The 17,008-nt window shown below is 71.5% G+C and overlaps 3 protein-coding genes across 3 annotated transcripts; 2 read left to right on the forward strand and 1 right to left on the reverse strand.

Moving 5' to 3' along the window:
* Positions 1-86: 86 nt before the first annotated feature.
* Positions 87-2,967, forward strand: RND1 (Rho family GTPase 1). Its single transcript, XM_067314047.1, has 5 exons — positions 87-240; positions 341-428; positions 1,765-1,874; positions 2,007-2,141; positions 2,240-2,967. The coding sequence occupies exons 1-5, from the start codon at positions 121-123 to the stop codon at positions 2,483-2,485; spliced, it is 699 nt and encodes a 232-aa protein (XP_067170148.1). The 5' UTR covers positions 87-120; the 3' UTR covers positions 2,486-2,967.
* A 1,030-nt stretch (positions 2,968-3,997) lies between these two features.
* On the forward strand, positions 3,998-9,289 carry DDX23 (DEAD-box helicase 23). Its single transcript, XM_067314238.1, is given in 18 exon segments — positions 3,998-4,072; positions 4,436-4,647; positions 4,781-4,879; positions 5,126-5,222; positions 5,348-5,413; positions 5,658-5,796; positions 5,915-6,048; positions 6,167-6,279; positions 6,359-6,502; positions 6,738-6,963; positions 7,137-7,282; positions 7,379-7,556; positions 7,670-7,912; positions 8,096-8,247; positions 8,424-8,532; positions 8,715-8,889; positions 8,975-8,991; positions 8,993-9,289. Coding segments are annotated over 17 exon segments (2,457 nt in total). The 5' UTR covers positions 3,998-4,072; the 3' UTR covers positions 9,200-9,289.
* A 713-nt stretch (positions 9,290-10,002) lies between these two features.
* On the reverse strand, positions 10,003-15,086 carry CACNB3 (calcium voltage-gated channel auxiliary subunit beta 3). The gene is made up of 13 exons (XM_067314250.1): positions 15,010-15,086; positions 13,706-13,828; positions 13,468-13,590; positions 13,243-13,358; positions 13,109-13,173; positions 12,985-13,004; positions 12,727-12,807; positions 12,463-12,521; positions 12,270-12,379; positions 12,010-12,161; positions 11,819-11,914; positions 11,555-11,704; positions 10,003-11,398 (listed from the first exon to the last, which is right to left on the reverse strand). The coding sequence occupies exons 1-13, from the start codon at positions 15,049-15,051 to the stop codon at positions 11,084-11,086; spliced, it is 1,452 nt and encodes a 483-aa protein (XP_067170351.1). The 5' UTR covers positions 15,052-15,086; the 3' UTR covers positions 10,003-11,083.
* Positions 15,087-17,008: the final 1,922 nt, after the last annotated feature.

Below are 17,008 nucleotides of genomic sequence, written 5' to 3' on the forward strand. Positions count from 1 at the left end.
GCGGGCGGGCGCCGCCGTGGGCGGGGCGCGGCGGCGGCGGCGCTATATAGGGGCGCTGCGGCGCGGGCGCTCAGGGCTGGCGGGTGGGCGCCGGGGCAGGGCTGCGCTCGCGCCGCCGCCATGAGGGAGCGGAGGCCGCCGCCGCCCGCCCCGGCCCGCTGCAAGCTGGTGCTGGTGGGCGACGTGCAGTGCGGCAAGACGGCCATGCTCCAGGTGCTGGCCAAGGACTGCTACCCCGAGGTGAGGCGGGGCGGGGCGGCGCCGGTAGCGGGGCTCAGGCCGGTACCGGCACCGGTACCGGCACCGGGCCCGGGCGCTGACGCTCGCGGTGCCGTTGCAGACGTACGTGCCCACCGTGTTTGAGAACTACACGGCGTGTCTGGCCAGCGAGGAGCAGCGCGTGGAGCTGAGCCTCTGGGACACCTCCGGTACCGGGGGGGGCATGCACGGGGGAGGGGGGGAATGCATGGGGGGGGTGTGGGGGGGGGATGCACGTCCGGTACCGGGGGAAGTGGGGGCATTCCCGGGGGAGGGAGGGGGGGAAATGCCCTTCCGGTACCGGGAGGAGGGGGCATGCACGGGGCCCCTCCGGTGCTGGCGGGGGGAGGGGCTGCATGCCTCGGGGAGCTGCGTGTTCAGCACCAGGAAGCCCCCACCGGGGCGGGGGGGGGAGTCTCATGGGGGGACATGCAGTGGGGAAGGGGGTGGATGGCTGGTATCGGGGGGCTGCAGTGGGGCACAGCGGAGCCCTGCAACGGCGGACTGCAGTGGTGGTGGGGGGGAGGCCTGGGCTATGGGGGGGCTGCAGCACACGGGGGCCCCGCAGTGGGGCACAGCGGGGGCTGCAGTGGCTCTTGCACCGAGAGGGGGCCCTGGCCTGGCATGGGGGGGCCTGCAGTGGGGGTGCATACCTGAGGCTGGCTCAGGGTGGGGGCCCAGATCCCTGGGGCTCGGGGGCCTGGGGGGGGGGGCTGGTCCCCTGGATGCAGTGGGGACCCTTGGGTCTGGCTCTGTGGGGTGGGGGGAGATGCATGGGGGGCAGGCAAAGGCTCAGCACCCCTTTTTGGGGGGGTGCCCAGCACCAGTGCAAGCCCCCCCATATTCCTGCTCCCCCTCCGTGCAGCATGGGGGGGGCCCTGCAAATAGGGGGGGGGTCCTAGCATCACCCCCTCCCCAGGCAGCCCCCAGGGCTGGGGGGGCCGGGGCAGCCGTGCCCCGGTGCTGCAGTGTCCCCCCCATCGGTGGGGGGTCCCCGCCGCCCGCGGTCCCCGCGTTGCCATGGCGATGCGCTGGCGCAGCCTCTTTGCTATTCCGCGCACGGAGCGTCTGGGCTGCAAAACCCCTCGGAGGATGCTCCGGGGTCGGGGGCGGCGCGGAGGGGGCGCCCCGGCCCCCCCCCCCCCCCCCGTGCCCGCGGAGGGACGCCCTCGCAGGGTCGCGGTGCCGGCGGCCGCGGCGCCCCGCGGGGGTGGCCCGTCGCCCTGCCGCCCCCTCGCCGCCGGGGGCCCCGGCCGGTGCCCGACACCCCCGGTGCTGGCAGGGCTCCCTCCTGGTGGGGGAGGGTTTGCGGTTATATAAACTCCCCGGGATCCATTTCCTGCCGCCTCATTAGCGGAGATGGGTGTGCTAACGAGGTGAGGCGGTGTTTTGGGGTGCTCCGGAGCTGCCCCCCCCCCCCCACCGCCGCCAGCTCCCTCCTGCCTGGGGGCAGCAGCCCCTCGGGCATCGCGGGGTGCAGCGCGGTGACCCCCCCTCTTCCCCCAGGCTCTCCCTACTACGACAACGTGCGCCCCCTCTGCTACAGCGATTCGGACGCCGTGCTGCTCTGCTTCGACATCAGCCGCCCCGAGACCCTGGACAGCGCGTCCAAGAAGGTGAGGGGCGCTCGGTCCCGTCCCTCCATGTGCACTCACGGGGCCCTTTTCCTGGGAAAGCCCCTGCACTGGGAGCAGGGGGGGCCTTGGGGACCCCTGGGTGCCCAGCTGACTGTGGGCTTGTGTGTGCAGTGGAAGACAGAGATCCTGGACTACTGCCCTAACACCCGGGTGCTGCTCATCGGCTGCAAGACGGACCTGCGGACGGACCTGAGCACCCTCATGGAGCTCTCGCACCAGAAGCAGGCGCCCATCTCCTACGAGCAGGTGCCGGGGGCGGGCTGGGACCCAAAAAACAGGGTGCCGAAGGGGCCGGTTTTGGCGGGTCGGGTACCGCCTCGGCCTCACGCAGCTTTGGGTCGCAGGGCTGCGCCGCGGCCAAGCAGCTGGGAGCGGAGAGCTACCTGGAGTGCTCGGCCTTCACGTCGGAGAAGAGCGTGCACAGCATCTTCCGGACCGTGTCCGGCATCTGCCTCAGCAGACCCAGCCCGCAGCTGCCCAAGAGCCCCGCGCGCAGCCTCTCCAAGCGGCTCCTGCACCTGCCCAGCCGCTCCGAGCTCATCTCCTCCGCCTTCAAGAAGGAGAAGGCGAAAAGCTGCTCCGTCATGTGAAGGGAGGGGGCACAGGGACGACATGGCCCTGGCCCCCCGGGGCGGCGGGGGCTGCGACGCGGTGCCCCGCGGGGAGGATGCCGACGGCCCCCCCACATCACACCGCTTCCCCCCACCCCAGACAGTGCGCGTGTCCTGGGGCCCGGGGCTGGGGGGCAGCCCCTGCCGAGATGCCATGGGGTCGGGGGGGCCTGGGGGACCCCCGGCGCGGAGGGGACCTTGCTCAGCGGCTGCTCCTGAGCCCCCGGAGCCGGCAGGACTCATCCACGGACTCATCCTTTTTCTTTGAATGCCCAGTTGGTGTCTGGCTCTGCCCCATCCCTCATCTGCTGCTTGGCCCTGGCCCTGGAGCCCCCCCCCAGGGGCTCTGCGGGGCTCTGGGCAGGGGGCGAGTTGTTTTATAGACTGTCTCTTGGGGTGACTCTGTTCAATGTTCAGTGTTATTAAAAAGCTTATTTATTATTGGAAATATAACAACTATCCACCGTGCAGCGGGCGCTTGGTCGTGTGTTGGGTGAGAGGCTGGGTGGGGGGGTTTGAGGCCAGGCCTTTGCGGGGGGGTCTTTCCCCCCTGACTGTGCCACTTGCATTTGGCCACCTATGGGTGACAACTCAAAGCCCTGGGGTGGGGTGGGGGGTCCTAGGGAGCCTCTGGGGTGGGGGAAGAGGGAGGGGCAGGGATTGATGCAGCTGGGCTGTGCATGGTGCGGTGGGCCCTGGGCACCTTGTAGGGGCTCCCTGGGTACCTCCTGCTCTCCCTGGGCCCAGGGGAGCAGCTCAGGGTGCCACAATGGTCGGGGTCCTCGGCTCCCTGCCAGGCTGGTGCTTGCACGGAGAGCTGGGGTAGGAGGGCAGTTGCATGGGGCTGTGGTGTGTGGGGCTGTTGCATGGGGCAGCAGCGCATAGGGGGTGATGGGGGGTGCGGTGTTGCTGCATAAGGCCAGGGTGCGTATGGGGCATTGCTGTGGTGCACGTAAGGTTATTGCATGAGGCAGTGCAGGGAGCTGTGGTGCATGTGGAGTTATTGTAGGGGACTGCTGTGTACGTGGGGTTATTGCATGGGGCTGCAGTGCATGTGGGGCTATTGCAAGGGCCTGTTGTGCAGATGCAGTTATCGCAGGGGACCATGGTGTATGGGGGTTGTGGCAGGGGGCGTTGCAGGGGGCCCCAGTGCATGTGGGGCTATTGCAGGGGGCATTGCAGGGGGCCACGGTGCAATATGGGGTTATTGCAGGGGACCGTGGTGCATGTGGGGTTATTACAGGGGTTATCGCAGGGGACACGGTCCAGGTGGGGCTATTGTAGGGGTTATTGCGGGGGCCCGGGCGGACGCAGCCCCGGCGGCGGCGGCACTGCGGCTGGCCGGGCGGAGGGAGCTGCGGGGCGCGGTGGCGCTGCGACCGCGGCGGAGGGAGCCCGGGGCGGGGCGGGGCTGCCGGATCGCGTTGCGTCACGCCGCGCCGCGGGGTCTGCCGGGAGTTGTAGTCGCGACGGGGGGGGAGCCGTTCCCAGCGTGCCCCGCGGCGCCCCGGACATGGCGGCGGCGGCGCGGCGGCGCTGAGGCTTGGGCCTGCGGGCGGCGCGGCGGTGAGCCCGGGCGCGGGGGCCTCTCCCGGGCCGCGGCCGGGCGCTTTGGCAGCGGGAGGCGCGGGCGGTTCCCTGAGGAGGGATGTAGGGGGCGGAGCGGGGGGGGGGGGAGGCGCCCGGGCACCGGGGTCTCCGGTGCCTCCCGGTGCGGCGGAGGCTCCCTGGGCCGCGAGGCCCCGGTACCGCGCTGGCTCCGCCGGGGGCGCGGAGCAACGGGCCCTGCTGCGCTCGGGGAAGGAGGACCCCCGGCCCTGCCGGTCCCCCCGCCTGGCGTCCCGGGGACGGGCCCCCATCCCCGGTACCGGGTCCCTGGTCTCCGGTGCCGGGTTGATCCCGGTTCCCGCTGATTCGCCGCTCTCGTAGATGGCTGGAGAACTGGCCGACAAGAAGGACCGGGACGCGTCCCCCACCAAGGAGGAGAGGAAGCGCTCCCGCTCCCCGGACCGGGATCGCGACCGGGATCGCGACCGCGACCGCAAGAGCTCCCCCTCCAAGGACAGGAAGCGGCACCGCTCCCGGGACCGGAGACGGGGCAGCCGCTCGCGAACCCGATCCCGCTCCAAGTCGGCAGACAGGTGAGTTTGCAGGGTGATGGGCCTGGCCCAGGCACCGCTTGGCTTTTAGGGAAGCGCTCTGTTGCTCTTGGGTGTCCCTAAAAAGGGAGCACGGGGCTGGGGCTGAGCCCTGCGCGATTGCCCTGCTCCCCAGGGATCGCCGGCACAAAGACCGCGACCGGGACCGGGGCAAGAAGGACCGGGACCGAGACAAAGATGGGCACCGGCGGGATAAGGACAGGAAGCGATCCAGGTGAGCGCTTGCTCTTCTCCAGGTGTCCTTGTGTACATGTCTGTGCTCTGTCCCCTGCCCAGCTTTTCTGTGAGCGTGTGTGGGGTACCGAGCCTGGAAGCGCTGCCGTTGCTGGGGCAGAGCACGGTGACACTTTGGGGACACGTGGCTCTGCAGGAATTGTTATTCTGAGGTCTAGCCAGAGAGGGGAGAGGGTGACGCTGGGATTATGCTCGGTGCCTGATTCTTCTTTGTTTTGCCCGGAAGCTTGTCCCCAATCAGGGGCAAGGATTCAAAGTCCCGAAAGGATCGGGACTCGCGGAAGGTGGAGGAGGAGGATGAGAACGCGTTAAAGAAGGAGAAGGTAAGTGTGGGGGGAGGTTGGGCTGGGAGCGGTTCCCGGGGGGCTGCTGCTGCTGCCTCTGCTAGGGCAGGGTGTCCCCACTGGGAGCGTTCGGGGCTGCTAATGGTCCGGCCCTACGTTTGCAGGCCCAGCCTCTGTCGCTGGAGGAGCTACTGGCCAAGAAGAAGGCTGAAGAAGAGGCAGAAGCCAAGGTAAGAGCAGGAACCCTTTCCCTGCTTTGGGGGTCTCCCATCTCCCTGCTGCAAGGGGCGGAAGCGGGTGCGAGGCCTCTCGCCCTCCACAGCCCCGGCATCCCTTGTCCGTGGCGGCTGTCACAGGGGGGGATATTCCTGTCCCGCTGGACGCTGATCCCCACCTGGGCAGCCCTGGGGTTGGACTCTGTGGGGCCAGGGGGTTGCAGCCAGCTCTGGTGTGAACCGGCCTCTCCTGTCCCAGCCCAAGTTCCTGTCCAAAGCAGAGCGGGAGGCCGAGGCCTTGCGGCGGCGGCAACAAGAGGTGGAGGAACGGCAGCGGCTGCTGGAAGAGGAGAGGAAAAAGCGGAAGCAGTTCCAGGAGATGGGGAGAAAGATGCTGGGTATGGTGTCGTCCCTGTTGCGGCCTGCCTGGCTGCGAGGGGCTGGGGCAGGCCCCCCGGGACCCCCCAGCCCTGTCGTGGAGGGCTCGGCTCTGATACCCTTTCCCGGCTTCCCCAGAAGACCCCCAGGAGCGTGAGCGCAGGGAGCGCCGGGAGCGCATGGAGCGGGAAACCAATGGCACGGAGGACGAGGAGGGCAGGCAGAAGATCCGGGAGGAGAAAGACAAGAGCAAAGAGCTCCACGCTATCAAGGTACCGCTGGCCACGGACCCCCTGGGCAGGGGGTGCCTCGGACGCCTGGGTCCTTTCCCTGCCGGCTGGGGAGGAGATCCTGGGTTGGAGGACGAGGCTGACGCTCCGCCGCCCGCAGGAGCGGTACCTGGGAGGAGTGAAGAAGCGGAGGCGCACCCGGCACCTGAACGACCGCAAGTTCGTCTTTGAGTGGGATGCGTCGGAGGACACGTCCATCGACTACAACCCCCTGTGAGTGCCGGGGGTGCCCCTGGGGCTGGGGGCGCGGGGCGGCCCCAGCCCTGCCCCTGACGCTCCCCTCCTGCCGTAGGTACAAGGAGCGGCACCAGGTGCAGCTGCTGGGCCGGGGCTTCATCGCCGGGATCGACCTGAAGCAGCAGAAACGGGAGCAGTCGCGTTTCTACGGGGACCTGATGGAGAAGAGGCGGACGCTGGAGGAGAAGGAGCAGGAGGAGTGAGCACGGTCGGGGGGAAGCTGGGAGTGGACCAAGGGTTGGCTGGAGTCTTCTCTGGCTCTGCCTGTCTGCGTGGAGACAGAGGCTCTGGGCTGCAGCACGTCCCTGTGCTAGGTGGAGGGGTAAATCCAGTGTCTCTGGAGATGTGGGGTGGGCTGAGGACAGGCGAGGGCAGCTCCAATCCCTCCTGGCAGCCAGCGGATGAGCCCTGTCTCCTGCCTCCCCCCTGCTCAGGGCCCGGCTGCGGAAGCTGCGGAAGAAGGAGGCCAAGCAGCGCTGGGATGACCGGCACTGGTCCCAGAAGAAGCTGGATGAGATGACGGACAGGGACTGGCGTATCTTCCGCGAGGACTACAGCATCACTACCAAGGGGGGCAAGATCCCCAACCCCATCCGCTCCTGGAAGGACTCCTCCCTGCCCCCCCACATCCTGGAGGTCATCGACAAGTGCGGCTACAAGGTGGGCGCGGGGAAGGGGGGGCGGCCACCAGGGAACCCTAACTGGGCCCTTTGGGGAGCTGGGCCAAGGGAGAGGGCTGGCTCTTGGGGACGGGAATCCTGGGTTCTCCCTGGTCCGGGGGGTGAGGAGGGAAGGGCACGTTCTGCTCCCAAACCTGCCTCTCCCCTGTCCAGGAGCCCACCCCCATCCAGCGCCAGGCCATCCCCATCGGCCTGCAGAACCGCGACATCATCGGCGTGGCTGAGACCGGCAGCGGCAAGACCGCGGCTTTCCTCATCCCGCTGCTGGTGTGGATCACGACCCTGCCCAAGATCGATCGGTACGCGGGCCGCCGCTGCGGGGCGACGGGGCAGCAGGGCGATGCTGCGAATGGGGAGCACGGCGGGTGACGCGGCCTTGCCTTGCCCTGCTGCAGGATCGAGGAGTCGGACCAGGGTCCCTACGCCATCATCCTGGCCCCTACCCGAGAACTGGCCCAGCAGATTGAGGAGGAGACCATCAAGTTTGGGAAGCCGCTGGGCATCCGCACGGTGGCTGTGATTGGAGGCATCTCCCGCGAGGACCAAGGCTTCCGCCTGCGCATGGGCTGCGAGGTGAGTGCCAGGCCCTGGGGGGTCACGGAGGGGGCTGGGAGCAGCATCAGGCTCTGGGGGGCGGCTGGGTTAGCGCCAGGCTGCGGTCACCAACCCTCTCTGCCCGCTCCCAGATTGTCATCGCCACACCGGGGCGTCTCATTGACGTGTTGGAGAACCGGTACCTGGTGCTGAGCCGCTGCACCTATGTGGTGCTGGACGAGGCCGACCGCATGATCGACATGGGCTTCGAGCCCGACGTGCAGAAGATCCTGGAGCACATGCCTGTCACCAACCAAAAACCCGACACCGATGAGGCCGAGGACCCTGAGAAGATGTTGGCCAACTTTGAGTCAGGGAAGCATAAGTACAGACAGGTGGGTGTGGGTATGAGGCCCAGGGGAGCATTGCGGGTACTCCTGAGCATGATCCCTGGGGCGGAGTGGGGACAGTGTCGGGACTCCAGAGAACATGGGGCAGCTGGAGAAGGGGCCAAGGGAGGACTAGTCACGTTTCTGTCCCAAGGGGGACGTTGCTCAAGGTCCCTCTGTCTCTCGCAGACTGTGATGTTCACGGCTACTATGCCACCAGCGGTGGAGCGCCTGGCCCGCAGCTATCTCCGCCGTCCGGCCGTGGTCTACATCGGCTCTGCTGGCAAACCTCACGAACGGGTGGAGCAAAAGGTCTTCCTCATGTCAGAGTCGGAGAAGAGGTGCGGAGAGGGCTACTGGGACGCGGTGGGGCAGTGAGGGTGGATCTCAGGGGCTGATCTGGGACATTTGGGAGCAAGGGAGCTCTGGGAAGGAAGGATGTGGGTCCCCAGAGAGCAGAGTGGCTCCTGTGGGGCACCTTGGCCTCTCTTTGCCCAACTGTCCTCTTTCCCAACAGGAAGAAGCTGTTGGCCATCCTGGAACAGGGCTTCGACCCACCCATCATCATCTTCGTCAACCAGAAGAAGGGCTGCGACGTGCTGGCGAAGTCGCTGGAGAAGATGGGGGTGAGTCTGGGCTGGGGCAGATTCCCCTGCTTTGTCGGGATCATCCCAGGCCCCCTGAATCCCATTCCAAACCAGGGGACTCGCTTCCCCGCCTCTCGGCTGTGCACAGGGACCCTGTGGCTCGGCTCTGAGCGCCCCGGGCACCGTCTGCCCCCCGCTAACGCCTGCCCCTCGTCCCGCAGTACAACGCCTGCACCCTGCACGGCGGCAAAGGCCAGGAGCAGCGAGAGTTTGCCCTGTCCAACCTGAAGGCCGGGGCCAAGGACATCCTGGTGGCCACGGACGTGGCTGGACGTGGTATCGACATCCACGACGTCTCCATGGTCGTCAACTACGATATGGCCAAGAACATCGAAGGTGAGTCCGGACCTGCCCCGGCCTGGCCCCGGCGGTGTCTCGGTTTGGTGCCGGAGCCCTGCCTCACCCCCACGTCCCGCTGCAGATTACATCCACCGTATCGGGGCGAACGGGCCGAGCGGGGAAGAGCGGCGTGGCCATCACCTTCCTCACCAAGGAGGACTCGACGGTCTTCTACGACCTCAAGCAGGCTATCCTGGAGAGCCCGGTGTCGTCCTGCCCGCCGGAGCTGGCCAACCACCCCGATGCCCAGCACAAGCCCGGCACCATCCTCACCAAGAAGAGGCGGGAGGAGACCATCTTCGCGTGAGTCCCCAGGGCCAGTATCCGCCTCTCGTCCCCCCCTTTGGGGACGCCAGGACCGCTGGGGCCGGGGGCTGCCGGGACTTTATTGGCCGCTCCTTTCCCACCCCCCCAGGCCTCTGCGCAGCCGGAACTGTCGATAGCAGAGGCTGGGGCCGGGACTGCCCTGAGAGTCCCCTCTTTGCTCCCAGGCCCCCTCCCCACATCCATCACAAACTGCTGGAGCCTCTGGAGGTTGTTTGGGGGCAGATTCCTCCTCATCTGCCTCCTGCCAAGGCAGAGGCACGTTCAGGGCTAGTGCTGGGGTTCGCGTGCTGTTTTTTTAGCCAGGGCTGTCCCAGGAGCTGTTCTTTGTCCCTTCATCCCTTTTTTAAAGCTGAAACTCCAGTTCAAGCTGCAGGAATAAAAAAAAAAAACCTGCAGCTGCGCTGCCGGGCATCGCCTCCCTGTGCTGTCCTGTCTCTGCGGCCTTGTGTCCTGCCTTGGCGCACGTCTCCCCGCGCCCGAGCAGGGCTGGCCCACGGCCCGGGGAGGCTGGGCTCCTCCTGGTGCTGTGGAAGGTCCCAGCCCTCCCTCCAGTGCCAGCAGCGCTGGTGTCCTGCCCAGGCAGCCAGAGCCGTGCCCTTCCCAGCGCCCTCCAACGCTCCCAGAGGTGCTGGGAGCTGACAGCGCCCCTAAGGAAAGAGCCTTGGGGTGCTCGGCACCCTCCAGCATCGCACCCTTTACCCCGTGCGGCCCTGGAGCCCAAAGACTTTGTGCCCTGGTGTCCCCTGTCCCCACCGCCTGCCCCAGAGACACGGACACCAGCGATTCCGAGCACTCTCGTGTTTCTGAAACAAATTACAGGGAAATCAGTGCTTTCTACAAAAGAAATTATAACAAATCTGTGCCCTCCACCTGTGCCAGCCCTGGCTCGGCCAGGCTCTCTGCAAAGGGCCCTGGGGCAGCTCAGCCAAGCGCCAGGACCCTTCGCGGAGCCGCCTCTGGCCTACCCGGCGGCGGGCGGCGGGCACCATATTTACAGGACTGTGCAGTGACGTGCGGTGACGTGCGGTGGCGGCTACGCGGGGACGGGGGCAGCAGGCGGCTGGGAGGGAGCAGTGCTGGCTGTGGCTGCCGAAGCAACGGGGCAGTGAGTGCAGGCGCGGGGCGGCCCCCCCCCCCCCGGCCAGCGTCTGGCCGCCCTGCACGGGGTCCGGCCGCTCCGCGCGTCCCCGTTCGCCCTGCGTCCCCGTCGGAGGAAGCGGTTTGGCTACTGTGAACAGGGCAGGGAGAAAATCGATGCAGAGCAAAGCGACGGGGGCGGCCCCCTCCTCCTGGGGGTCCCATGCAAGGGGGCAGGGGAGGGGGCAGGTCAGGCCCCCGCGGGGAATGGGCACCTTCACCTCCTTCCTTTGGGCAGCGGTCTGTGCTGGGGGGGGGGGGAGATGTTGCTAAAACTGCCCCCCTCCCCGGTACCTGGCCCCCGGCTTCTTCGGGGGAAGGTGCCCTCTGTTCATGGCAGCTGCGCTGCAGGGAATGAGACAGCCGGCGATGCAGGGGCCAGGCAGGGAAACTGAGGCAGGGAGAAGGCTTGTGACTGCTCTCGGGTCACCTCGAGCCGGGGAGGGAGCCCAGGCGTCCTGGCTGCCAGCCCCCTCCTGTGCTTATGGCTGAACGTGCTGCCTGGGGCCGGGCGCGAGGAAGCTGCCGGTGCGGTGGAGGTTCCCGAGAGGGAGATTGTCTGAGCACCCCCCAGCGCGGGGCTGGGGCGAGGGGGGTCGTCCCCGTGCGGGACGGCGGGGGGGCTCGGCTGCCGCGAGGCCCCGGGGAGCGCCCGGCTCCCCGAGGCGCCGCTCGCGGCCGTGCGGGGGGCCGGGGGGCCAGTTCCCAGCCGCCCCCCCCCCCGGCCCTAGTAGCTGTCCTTGGCCCAGGGCCGGTTGCGCTGCCAGTTCCTGTCGTTGTGGTTGCGCTCGGCCTCGCGCTCCAGCAGGCGATCCTGCGAGTCGTGGCCGGCGGGGCCGTGCAGCCCGCTGTTGTGGTGCCGGTGGGGCTGGTAGAGGTCCGGGTAGGGATCCGCGTACTCGTCCTCCAGGTGCCGGGAGCTGCGCTGCGACGAGGCCGTCCAGGTCTTGTGCGACGTCTCGCTCGCCTCGTCCGACGGCATGAGGCTGTCGTGCTCCAGCGGCGAGTGCTCGCCGCCCCGCTCGCCCAGCAGCTGCTGGCTCTGGGGGCAGAGACGGGGCTGCGGGGCCAGCGCCGTGGGTCCGGCCCGGCCCCCGGGCGCCATCCCCCTTCCCCAGGGAAGCAGGGGAGGCCCTGGCGAACTGGCGAAGCTGCAGCTGGAGGCACTGGGATATCAACGGGGCCGCGTCCCCGGTACCTGCAGGCCCGGGATGCTGGTGGGCGAGGGCACGGCGTGCGCGGCGTGCAGGGGGTGGTGTGTCGCCCGCCAGTACACCTCCAGGTACTCGGCCAGGTGCTCGCAGGCGTCCTCCAGCTGGTTCTCATCCAGGATCACGTCAAAGAGCTCCTGGGGGGGGGGGAAAGGCGAGAGGGGCTCAGGGATGGGGGAACACCCCGGGGGTCCCGGCATCGGGGGGATGCACCCTAGGGGTTCCGAGGCTGGGGGGACCTGCTCCCTCACCGGGGGACACTGCACCAGCTTGTCGGCCGCCATCATCTGCACGTTGAGGTGCTTCACCTGGGACTTGCCGCGGGACTTGATGAGCCGCTGCAGGACCTAGGGGAGGAGAGGAGGGTCGCGGTGGGATGGGGGCACCAAGGGAGACCCCCCCCCCCCTCCCAGAGCCACGTCCACCCCCTGGCCCCACTCACTTTGGGCGAGGACACCTTGACGTAGACGATGATGGGCGCCAACGAGGTCTTGGCCAGCTGGGCTGGGTGGTTGATGGTGTCGGCGTCCAGCACCACCAGCTGCAAGGACTTGGCCAGCTCAAAGATGCGCTCGATCTCGCTCTGCACCTCGGCTGGGGGTGGGGGGGACGACACAAGGTTGTGTCAGCCCACCCGGTCCCCGGGAGGCCACCGCAGCCGCGTCCCCACACGCACCCCCCCCCCCCCCCGGGCAGCCTCACCGATGCTGGAGCGGGTGGTGGAGCGCTCCAGGATGGCCTGCTTGCCCAGGTTGTTGAGGATGGAGCGCTTGGCCAGGGACAGGTCAGCTGTGATGTGGGTGATGGAGATCCTGGGGGGCGCAGAGAGGCGGCCATGAGCTCCCGGTCCGCCCGGCGCAGGGGGGGACGGGGGGCACCGGGGGGAGTTACTCACCTGCCGTCGAATCTGTGCTTGAGGAAGTCGAAGAGGGCTTTCTGCATCATGTCGGTGACCTGCCGCCGGGGCGGGGAGGGAGCCGTCGGCCCCGGGCGCAGGCAGATGGAGCCGCCGGGGCCGGCGCCAGGCGGCCGCCGCGACGCCCTGCCGGCAGCCCGCGGCCCCGACATCTGCTCGCCGCCCTCGCGTGGCCGGGAGCCCGGGGGGGGGCATGGAGGGGACGGGGGGGCAGAGCACCCCCCCCCCCAGGCCCCTCTGTACCTCGTATCCTTTCAGCGAGGGCCCCACCAGCACCACGGGCCGCATGGAGGGGACCACGTCGTAGGGCGGGATGTGCTGCGTCTGCCGGAGTGGGGGGGACGGGGTCTTGAGGAACCCGGCCGAAGCGGGAGCCCCCTCCCCTGCCCCTCTGCGCCTTGCTGGGGTGGGGATGGGGTCTCTGCCCTGACCAGCTCCTCCGGCCGGGCCCCCTCCCCGCCTGCCCCCCGGCCCGGGGCACCGGCCGCCCCAGCGACTCACCTGCTTCTGCTTCTGCTTGGCTTGGGGAGAGGAGAGAAGAGACGGAGGTTGGTGGAGGCCCAGGGGAGGGGGCGCGGGGCTGAGCCCCCCCTCCCCCCCCCCCGGGCTGGGATCCTGCCCTTACCTAGGGAAGGGGGAGGCGATCGCCGGTTCCCGCTGTCGCCGAGGCCCGAGGCGTTGCCAGCTCTCCTGGGGGAGAAGGGAGCTGAGCGGAGCGCGGGCGGCCGTCTGCGGCGCCCCGGCCCGGCTGCTCCCTACCTGGCTTTCTGCTCCTGCTTGAGCCTCATGGCTTCCAGGCGCTGGGGGCTGGGGATGAAGGCGATGTCCCCCCCCTCCTTCACTAGGCGCCCGATCCACCAGTCATTGCTGTATTTCTGGGGAAGGACGGGGGGGGGTGAAGCCGGGGCCCTGGTTCCACTGCTGCCTTCCCCAAGGCCTCGTGTCCCCCCCCCACTTTGTGTCCCCCCCCCGGCCCGCTCTCACCTCCTTGATGTGCAGGAAATCTTTGGCTTCGAAGTTGATGGCGGCTCCCTGCACCGGGCACTCCTCGTCCAGCGCCCCGCAGTAGCTGACATTGGTGCGCACGGCGAAGGCTACCGGCTTGTGCTGGGGGACGCGGGGGTCAGCGCCGGCCCCCCAGGGGGGCGAGACCCCCCCCCCCGGCCCCGGGGATGCAGTGCACGAGGTGTGTCGTGTCCCCCCCCCCCCCCCCCGGCGGTACCTTGGCCCTCTCGAGCTGCTGCTGGGCCTGGCTCTCCACCTCGCGCCGGGCGCTCTCGCGGTCCTCCTCAAGGGACACGTCGGAGTCCAGCGACGGGCGGCTGGTGTAGGAATCCGCCGAGCCCTGGGGGACGGGGGCTGAGTGCCGGGGGGGCCCGCGGGAGCCCCCCCCCCGAGCGCCGGGGGCTGCTGCGGCCGGGCCCTGCGCCCATGGGGCAGGGATGGGGGCGAGCGGCAGCCCCCAGCCCCGGGGCTCGCCGGAGGCTCGGGGAAATGCCGGGCTCCGGGAAGCAGGGCTGCAGCGGCCACCCCCGCAGCCCCGGGGGGGCCCGGAGGGCCGGGAGGGCGCCGCGGCGGGGGCCGGGGGTTCGCCGCAGCCCCCCGGCTTCCCCCCCGGCGGGTAATGAGCCGGCGCCTGCTGAGCCCGGAACAAGCGCAGAAGCTGCAGTGAAATATTTATAGGTCCCTGGATGTGTCTGTGAGCCCCCCCCGGCCCCCCCGAGATGCTCCAGGCCCTGCCAGGCTGTGAGCTCAGCGCCGCTGCCATGGGCACGGCGGGCACCAGGCCCCCTCCCCGTCCGCGTGGGCCCCGGTGCCCGGAGCTGGACCCCCCCCCCAGGACACGGGCTGGGACCCCCAGCACAGGGAGCAGGACCCCCCCCCCCACGGCACGGGGGTTCGCTGCAGGGAGAAGAGCCCCCCCCCCCCCAACATCCCTCAGCTTTGCTCACATCTTGGGGGGGGGGGGGCCTAGGCTCCCCTCACCCTATCGCAGCCAATATGGCCCTCCCAGCGTGCCCCCCCCAACATGGCCTCCCTAAAATACCCCCCCCCAACGCGGCATCCCCAGCGCAGCCCCCCAAAACAGCCCCCCAGCATGACCCCCCCCCTCAGCTCGGGCCTCCAATACAGCCCTCGGCGCAGCCCCCCCCCCAACCCGGCCCTGCTCCCCGCCGCGCAGCCCTGCGCCCCCGGGGGGTCCCGGCCCGCGGGGGGGGGGGGGGGGCCGCTCTGCCCTGCCCCGCCCCGCCCGGAGCCGCTCCCGGTCCCGGGGCCTCGCGGCACCTGCCGGGGGGGGGGGACGGGCGAGACCGGCGGCGCCGCGCCGGGAACAAAGGGCCGGGGGGGGGGGGAGGCACCGGGCCCCCGCACCGGGCCGGGCCCCCTCGCCGCGCGCAGCCCCCGGTGCGCAGTCGCCGTCCCCCGTTGCACAACCCCCGCCCCCGCCGTGCGCAGCCGCCCCCACCGAGCGCGGCCCCCTCCCGCAAAACGGCACCGCGCCGCGCCCGGTACCGGTACCGGTACCTCGTTGAGCAGGAAGGTAGCGCTGGAGTCAGAAAACGACATAGACGGGGCGAGCCGAGCCGAGCCGCCCGCGCCGCCCCCCCCCCCGGCTCCGGCACCGGCTCCGGTTCCGGCTGCGGCTCGGGCTCCGGCTGGCCCTGCCCGCTCCGCCACGGCGCCGCCGCCACCGCCCCTCCCCGCCCCTCCCCGCCCCCGCCTCCCGCCGCCCCCCCGGGGCGCACGGAGCCGCCGCGCCCGCGGCTGCCCCCGCCGCGCCGGGGGGGACCGGGCTGCCGGGGGGCACCGACCCCTCTCCGGTGTGTCGTCGTCCCCCCCCCTCCCGGGGCTGCTCTCGCACGGGGGGGGGGGGGGTCCCGAGAGGCCCCGGGGGGAGGGGGGCGCGCCTGGACGGGGCCCCCGCGCAGTTCCCGGCGGAGGAAGGGGGCGGGCTGCCTCCGCGGTGGCCGGGGCAGGGGGTCCCGGGGCGGCGGGCGGTGCGGTGCGGGGGGGGGGGGGGGTCCGTGGGTACCTCCATGCTCCGGTGCGGCGGCCCCGGTCCTGCCCCGAGCCGGCAGCAGCCCCGTCTGCAGGGCGAGCCCTGCGGCGGGGCCGGAGCCGCTCCCGCCCCCCCGCCGCGCCCCCCCCCGCCCCCGAGGAGGGGGGCAGCGGCGGGTCCCGGGGGACCGGGCCGGCCCGCCCCGTTACCGCGCGGCGGGCCGGGCCCCGGGGGGGGGGGGGCGGCGGCGGGCCGGGGGCAGCGGCGGGGCCGGGCCGGGCCCTCTCCGAGGTGCTGAAGGGGCCGCGCCGCCGGGGCGGGGGCGGGGGGGGGCGCGGGCAGCGGGGTGCTCAGAGGGGGCGGGGGGGGACGGGGGCAAGGGGACGGTGGGGGGGTGCAAGGGGCGCCCGGGGGGGGGCAACCGGGGGGTGCACGGGGCTGCCGGGCCCCGGCGCCGCTCGGGCCCCCGAGGACCCACGGCGGGGGGAGGCCCGCAGGGCGGCCCGGGCCGGGGGGGGCTCCGCTGGGCCTGGTGTGAGACGGAGCAGCCGGGCGGGGGCGGCGGGTCCCCCCCCTCCGGGGGGGCGGGAGGGGAGGCACTGCCCCCCCCGGCCCCCTCCCCAGCTCTCCTGCCTCAGTTTCCCCACGGCCGCCGGCCACCGGCCCTGCGGAGCGGCCCGGCCTCCAGCCGCCCCCCCGGTGCCGGGGCGCCGGCCGGCCCCCCCCCCCCCCCCGGCCGGGCCCCGCCGCCGCAGTGCCGGTGCCCGGCGGCCCGGAGCCGGCCCTGACGCAGCACTCGCTATTTTTAGCCGCGGGGAGCGGCTGTTGCGATGCCACCGGTGCCCGGTGCGTGCGCCCAGCCCCGGTCCCCCGGGGGGCCGGACCGCGGAGGGGAGGGCGGGGGGGGGGGGAGGGAGGAGAGGCAGGGGGGAGAGCAGCGCCGGGACGCCTGGGCCACCCGCCGCCGGGGCGCCGGGGACAGCTCCCCCCTCCCCGGTCCCTGCGGCGCCGCCGCCGCCGCCGCCGCAGCGCCGCCGCCCCCGGGAGCCGCGCGGGGGCCGGGGGGGGGCCCGGGCCGGGCGGGGGCCGCCGGGGCCGCCCCGCTCACCTGCCTCCGGAGGATGCTGGAGGTGGTGTCGGACGAGGTGCTGCCATCCGAGCGCTTGAAGCGGCTCTTGCGCTTCGGGAGCTTGCGGGGGCTCTGCGGGGCGGGCGGCGGCGCTGAGCCCCGGGCCCCGCCGCACCGGCGCTGCCGCCCCGGAGGCCCCCGCGCCGCGGGCCCGGCCGGCACCGGCACCGGCACCGGCACCCGGCGGGCCCGGGCCCTCGGCCGCCGCGGGGCTCCGGGGTGGGGGGAGCTGCTCACCTGGAAGGAGCCGGGGGCTGCGGGCTCCGCCGCGCCGGACATGCCCGGCGGCAGCGACCGGAGCGACCGGGATCCCGGCGGGGGCCGCCGCGCCCCGGACCGCGGCGCTCCGCCGGGAAGGGCCGCGCCGCCGCCGCCGCCGCCGCCGCCGCCGCGCT

Source organism: Apteryx mantelli, chromosome 33, assembly GCF_036417845.1.
Source record: "Apteryx mantelli isolate bAptMan1 chromosome 33, bAptMan1.hap1, whole genome shotgun sequence".
NCBI classification, from domain to species: domain Eukaryota; kingdom Metazoa; phylum Chordata; class Aves; order Apterygiformes; family Apterygidae; genus Apteryx; species Apteryx mantelli.